The 7,147-nt window shown below is 47.6% G+C and overlaps 1 protein-coding gene across 1 annotated transcript in view; it reads right to left on the bottom strand.

The window, feature by feature from the left end:
- Positions 1–6,919, bottom strand: part of nalf1a (NALCN channel auxiliary factor 1a) — a 46,993-nt gene extending 40,074 nt beyond the window's left edge. Inside the window, exon 1 of the mRNA XM_008283132.1 lies at positions 5,719–6,919. Coding sequence (XP_008281354.1) covers positions 5,719–6,405 — 687 coding nt within the window. The 5' untranslated portion in view covers positions 6,406–6,919. The remainder of the gene's footprint in view (positions 1–5,718) is intronic.
- Positions 6,920–7,147: the final 228 nt, after the last annotated feature.

Genomic DNA, 7,147 nt, shown 5'->3' with positions numbered 1-7,147 from the left:
ATTTGAACCAATTCAGGATCCTCAGTGAAGTTTTTTTTCACTCGGCTTCGACGCTGCACAAATCTCTGAAGCAAACTCCTCATTTCTGTTGGGAAACCCTGACGAACACATTAACGAGCTGCTCCAGCCTCTCACACTCACACTTTAAACTATTTAAACGCAAGACTGATGGAAAAACCAGCAACTACAACGAGCCGACGTCTGGACGTCCTCTGAGCTCTTCAGGCAAATAACAAAAAGCTTTTCTAGGCGATCAACAAATATCTATTCCACGTTCACCGCTTCAGATCTCAGCTTCATCAGACGTGACTGTCGGGGATCAAACGACCAATCGTGTGTCGTCAGACCCTGATTTAAACGCTGATAAATCCTAAACAGAGCATCAACATGTGACGTCCAATCAGCACGACGAGCACAGAGACAGAAAGAAACCTGCCAAACTGTGCTACCTGTGTTCAACCACAAAAAAAAAGTCCATCAGTGTTTCCCAAAGAAGAAGAAGAAAAAAGAGGAAATATTCACATTGAAGCAGCTGCAATCACAGAATTTTGCTTTTTTTTAGTGACTCAAACTGATGAATGGATGATCACATTAATAAACAGCTAGCCTAGCCGTAGCATCATGGTCGAGCACCAGCAGCTTTATTAAAGGTGAATGTTTAGCCTCGTCCTTCCTCTTTTATCTTGATTAACTGAATGTTTTGGGGGCTTTTGAGCTGCTTCAGGGCGTCACATGAAGCTCTGGGAAGCTGTGGTGATCACTTCTTATTGTCTTTGGACTAACAACGGGTGGATCAGTGGATAATAAGAGGACATCAGTGTGTTTCTGGGCTACGTTGGTGCCACAGAACACTAAAAAGTTCACCTACAGAACACGAGCAGCTGGTTATTGATGGTAAAAAACTCTCTGTGTGCTCAGACAGAGGCCCTGATGCTAAACTCCTGCCATCACAACAAGCAAGTGCTGCCTTGTGGAGGAGCTGCACGGTTTCCTGTGGGTCTGACATTCACACTGGAGATAAAATTAAAAAAAAGAGAAGCTGCTGGGAAACACTGCTGCTCTGGAGTCGGGCGGCGGTCTGAGCGTCGGGAGCCCGGCCCCGCTGTCAGGATGAATGGTGGGCTTTCACCGAGTCAGATGATGGAGCGTCCCATCGTGAGGAACAGCACGCCGGCCGTGTCCGCCGTGTGATGTTTCACCTCGGGCTACGGGAATCAAAGCACCACCTGCGGACCACCGGAGACGCTGCCGCACAACAAACACGACTGTCAGACATCCTCGCTCGGAAATGTCAGGGATCGTCCTCTGACAAGTCGGCTCGGCGCGTTCACACCGATTACGTAAACATCTGAGCCGGCTTCTCCTGAGGCAGGTGGCCATTAACTCCACAAGAGCTCCACGTTACGGCGACAAGCGGCGGGCTGCAGAGAACCTGTAATCAGGAAGGTGATGGAGAGGGGTCACTGTTCAAGAAATTAGCAGCTTGACTAAATGACTGTTTTCCCTCCAGATGCCAAAGAGGTTGAGGCTGGAGACCCTGTCAGACCCAACGCTGCTGGTGCCGCCTCGGTGTTGCCGTCGTGTTCTAATTTTCACACGAAACGTCAAAAAAGGAGGCTCGATGGTTTCTGTGTGGGTCTCCCCGTGCAGCGTGGGTTCTCTCCGGGTTCTCCGGCTTCCTCCAGAAACACGTTGAGGTTAACTGGTGATTCTAAATTGTAAACTGTAGGTGCTGCCCTCGACCCCAGTGAGGATCAAGGCGTCTACATGATGGATGGAAGTCAAGAAAGCACACGTCCAAGTCACCAGAAGCTGAGGCGACACTTTAAGACAGAAGATGTTCCATTTTTAAGCCACATGCGACAAAGAAAAGCAAAAATATTTGACACTTTTTTTGCTGTTTTTGCTGGAAAATAAAGACGATCTGACGGCCAAGAGGTCGGCCTCTAACCTCCAACATCTGAGCTAACAGGTGGTTCGTAAACAGGGTTTGGATCTCTGCGCAGAAGAGTTGCACCTCTAGAAAAACCCATCCTGAGTGCAGTCAGTTCATTAGCAAGAAGAGCTTTTTAATATCTTCTGTCCTTGGAGCTGCTTCACACACTCATAAAGTCTTCTGCCTGCTGCCTCCCCGTCTCCATTAAAGACGTGTCTGAGAAAATGTCCAACCTGGCTTTGCTCCGTTTGCTTCAAATCATTCATTTCTGTCTTTGTTTTAAGCAGATTTCTTTTGTGCACATTCAGTTTTGTACCATCACGTACAGAACGCAAAATAAATTCACTGAAATGGTCAAAACTCATCAGCTGTTCGACCTTCAGCAGCTTGTTTGTTTGTTTGTTTACTCCTGGACTGTTTGTTTACAACCGCTGGACTGATCTCCTTTAAAAAAGCTCAGGAAGGAGGATCTACAACAAAGATGGATCCAGTCGTGTTTCCCTCCTTTAAACTGAGATTAGATGGAATTAGATTCAACTTTATCGTCGTTGCGCTGCGGCGATAAAACGCAGTTTAGCGTCGGAGCAGAGGAGCAGTTAAAGAGCAGAACGTCTGAGCTTCAGGAGGATGGATGTGGTGAGACGTGGACGCAACGAGCAGCTGATCAAACACAGCCAGTATATAGCCAACATGTGTTTCTGAGCAGTTAAAGTTAGAACTACATGAAAAATTAGAAAAACGTTTGTCTTATGCATCAGTAAGAAGTTAGTCTGGATCAAAATGAGCTGCTGGTTCTGATTTAATTTTAAATTTGTTCACTTGTTCATCCTTCATGTGTTCAAATCACATCAAAATTCAAATTCTGTGCGTCAAAAGAACATATATAAAGATATAAAGTAGAGTCGTGACTCAATAATCCGACACTGAACCTTCTTTTATGTCGGATATCTTTTATGTCGGATTGTCAAGACGGAGGTCCAGATACGAGGAGGGCTTGATGCTGGAAGGATCATTAGTTGTTCATTATTGTTCATAGTTGTTATAATAACTAGTAGGGCTGGTCCCAACAGCATGTTCTGGATATTCAGGCCCAATTAATGATGAATATGTGAATATTCAGTGCCGTCGGGGGACACTTCCACCCCGGGGCAGCGCTCTGACGGGGTGGAAGTGTCCAGAACACACAGGCAGTACTTGGCTGCTGATGCTAGTTTAGTTAGCGCTCACACTTCTGTTTCCTCCATCGGTGGCGGCGGGGGAGTGGCAGATACGCTCCACCGTTACCATCCATGTTTACTTCCGTAAACACTGAGCACGCTCGCTGCGTGTGACGTCGTCGTGTCCTCTTGTGCGCATGCGGGACACTTTTGGGTCGTATGAAGTTCACACAGCAGATCACATACAAGTCGCATTGAACTGGAAACGTGAAGGAAGTCACAAAGAAATCCTCATTGAGCATCAAGTCCTGCAGTGTGAACGTAGCCAATCTGTGGGATTGTTCAGTCAGATAATACGCCGTCATCCTGATTGGTGACATTAAATGTCATGTCGGAGTCAGAATCCAAGGCTGTCGCTATGTTAAGGCTGTTTTTATGGGTTCTGTTGGTTTCTCCTAAAAACCTGTCGGATAGCAAGGTTTAGGATTGTTAAGGGTCACGACTGCATTAACACGATAAACAGGATGAGTTTCCCAAACCAGCCCAACTCCTCAGCATGTGTCTGAACACAGTGGCAGCAAGGATGTTCATGATTATTCATGTTATTTAATCCATTAAAAATACATTATCTATGTAGAAAACGTGTTGTACGTTAGCTTTGGTGCCTGTTTGCACCTTGATGACACAGAACAGAAGATTGTGGAGGTTCAGGAACCATGACAAAGACTTCTGTGACGCTTAATGACGTCTTTAAAACTCATCGGCGTCTCTGTGGTGAATGAAGCTGAGCTGCTTGGTTGCTGAATCAGACGTCTGTTGACAGAAACGTTTCCTCGACTACTTATTCAGAAAACTACATTTATGAGTGTGTTCAGCAGCTCCAAGGACCAAAGGTGTTAAAACGCTGTTTATCTTTTCTGCTGTTTCCTCCTCAAACCACCTGTTTGTTTGGTCGTTCTCTGACTTTCTGAGCTTCAGTCTCACCAAGTGTTTGGATTCATTCATCTGGTTGAAGCTGAAACTGATCGATCTACCTGCAGCTGTTTCCACATTCATTCAGAGAGCAGAGGAGCAGCGAGGAGGCCAGAAAGACAAACGAAATCTGGTGGAAAACTATTCAAACTAACAGCAAACATCTGTCAGATGATGAGATCTGTGGTAGATTTAAACACAATAAAACCGTCATTTTCCTGCCACAGATTGTGATAAAACAAACGTGTAGAAATACTCACTTTAATGTGGAAGTTCTGTTTAGTTTCAGCCTGTTTTTGTTTTATTTAGTTGTTTATCTGGTTTTTTTTTTTGTTTTTTTTACATATTTCAGTATTTTTACTGAACTGTAATTTAACAAAACTTGCAAAATCTCAAAAATAACAGTTTAAAAAAGTGATTAAGGATAAAAAAGTGCTTTAAGAACGAGACAGAACCTGAGGTGTCACTTCCTGTTGACAAATATCAGCAAAAAAATAAAGTAGAAATAGTTTAATTTTGTGGTCAAACATGTAAAAAAAACCTAATTACCGTTTATGAAACTAAAAAGTTCAGACGAGGACTTCATTTACAGTTTTTTTTACAGGACAAACATGTAAATTAAAACTTTTTGTGTGATTTTACGTGTTTTCTCGGTTTAAGATCACAGCCAGAAACTTGAAAAACTTTCTCTTGTTTTTTTTTCCAGTGCAAGAAACTAGATCGAGCAGGATGTCAGAGTTTCAGGGCGTCTGCAGCATCATCTGACCTCCTGTTTGCTAAGGTTTGAGTCATTTTGAAACAGAAACTGAGAAAAATATCCAACTTTTTTAGTCATAAATGATTTAAAATCGAACATTTGGTTGTTTTTAAACTTTAGTTTGATAAAAACAAGACGTGAGCAGGAGTCACCTCAGGTTCTGGGAACTTTTGCTGCATAAAGTCAGATCTTACTGTAAATAACTGTGATCGATTATTGATTGGTGAAGCTGCCTGTGATCAGTTTGGTGATAGTTTCTCCACCCAGCAGCCAGATGCCCTCATCACTATTTATTTATTTTTGGTGTCAGACTCCCTCCTGGTTGGCTGAATGGAGGCCGGCGGGGATTGGTCGGGGGCTTCTGTGAATGGAGCCCGGAGCGGAGCGTCACTGCGCGGCCCGGAGCGGCCCGGAGCGGCTGATCGAGGCTCTCAAGCTCCGGCAAACACTCGCGCGGTAATAAAAGAGCGCGGCCCGCGCGAGGCCCGGTAATGAGCAAACACATTAAGCAGGGAAACCACCTCTTGACTTTGATGAAACGCTCTCGATGTGGAGTGGGGCGGCCATGATGAACACCTGGCGGACTGCGACAGCGCGCAGCCTCCACGAGTTCTGCTGGATTCGAACCCGATCAGAACTCTGAGGCGGATTGGAGGGGATGAGACGATCAGAACATAAAAACATCTGCACATTAGGCCTCAGCACGATGAGGAGATGAATGAACATGAGGCCCGGAGTCTCCTTGAATCTGTCATCCGTCTCCATGGCGACAGGAGGAGGAGGAGGAGGAGGAGGAGGAGGAGGACCGAACTGGCATCTATCCGGGGCCCAAATCAACAGATGGCCACCACATCACCCCCCTCTCATTGACTTATTTTAAAAGCATGTCGTCCTACCTTGCACTGCTCCATGCACGTCCTCACCGAGTAGCCCCCCGGCTCGTATTTCTGAGTCAGGAGCTCGAAGTCCTCGTACTTCTCCTGGGCGTGCTGGTCGTAGCGCTGGTACGCCTGGACGCACAGGATGCATCTGCTCGTGTCGCCATCTCCGAGCACGTCCAGGCTGCAGTTCAAATTGTCCGGACTCGTCGACCCGTAGAACAAATCCAGCAGAGAGTAGGAGTTACAAAAGGAAAGGTACAAATCGCTCATATTTACAGCCCGCGTCCCCTCGCGCTCGGAAAGGCCCCCGCACAGATGGTCCGCGTCCGCCAGCGTGAAGCAGTCTTTAGACAAACTGTCCTGGTGGCAAGTTTCGAGGCGCCACAAATGTTTGGTAGAGTTTCCTATAAAAATAGCATCTGGGTTTCCTCTGAGGCTGCTGTGTGCTGAGTGGGTCTGGGGGGAGAGGAGGTGGGAGGAGGCGAACTTGTCCCGGGTCCGGGCCAGTTTGGCCTCGGCGCAGAACCACAGGTGATCAGAGAGGAGGATGGTTAAGAACAAGAGGGATGCCAAGGACAGTCGCCATCTCTGCGCCCTCTCGGAGTCGGTGAATGGCTTTTGGTTGTCTCGGGGGGGCTCTAGCCAGATTTGGAAGCCGTCGTCATCTTCTTGCTGCCAACACGTCCCAGCACCCCTGGTCATATTTTGGGAACCGGCCGACTCCACCGTGGGGGCTCCTCTGCCGCAACAGTCATTGACGTCGGGTCCGCTTCGCGCTCTCCTCCCCTCAGGTGTCGGCTGGTGGCTCGTCCCGGCTGCTCGCTGCTATCGGCGCTAATTCCCATTAAAAGGGGCCGGCTGGCAAATCAGACGCAGGCGACCGCGGGCCGCATCCTCCATGGCTGACCGGCGAAGCCGCTGTCCTCCCGTCCGCCCTGAGCTCCGCGCCGCGCCGCTCCGCTCCTCTGCGTAGCCTCGACTCCGTTTTTAGAAACACTCACCGACGCGTTTACGTTTTCCCCGGCCTCGGTCGTGCAGGGACAAGGGCGCTATCCTCTTCCAACATGGCGAAGCTGTGTGCCTTTGTGTCGGCGGTTGGGGCCTACAGCCTGGAAACAGACCTCTCGTCTTTTTCAAGCCCTCACCGTCTTCATCTCGCTGCCGTTGTCAAGTTGCCGCCATGTTCGCCAAGAGACGGTGTGTGTTTGCTGGAAGCCGCGTCAAGTCAGCGGCGACGAGCAGCAGCGGCGCCGGTAGCAGCTTTCAAAATAAAAGTCTCAACCTGACTCCAGCTTCGTGGGGCACACATACCTGTTTTATTTGTCCTGTGATTTAGATCTTTATGGAAAGTCCCTATCATGGAGACCCAGTTCAACCAAATGATGTGGGTTTTCCAAAACAAAATTACTTAAAGAATAGAATTAGATAATTAAATGAACCCCTC

Source organism: Stegastes partitus, unplaced genomic scaffold (assembly GCF_000690725.1).
Source record: "Stegastes partitus isolate 25-593 unplaced genomic scaffold, Stegastes_partitus-1.0.2 Scaffold298, whole genome shotgun sequence".
Classification (NCBI taxonomy): Eukaryota; Metazoa; Chordata; class Actinopteri; family Pomacentridae; genus Stegastes; species Stegastes partitus.
The sequence above is the reverse complement of the archived record's forward strand: the minus strand, read 5'-3'. Positions and strand labels throughout refer to the sequence as shown.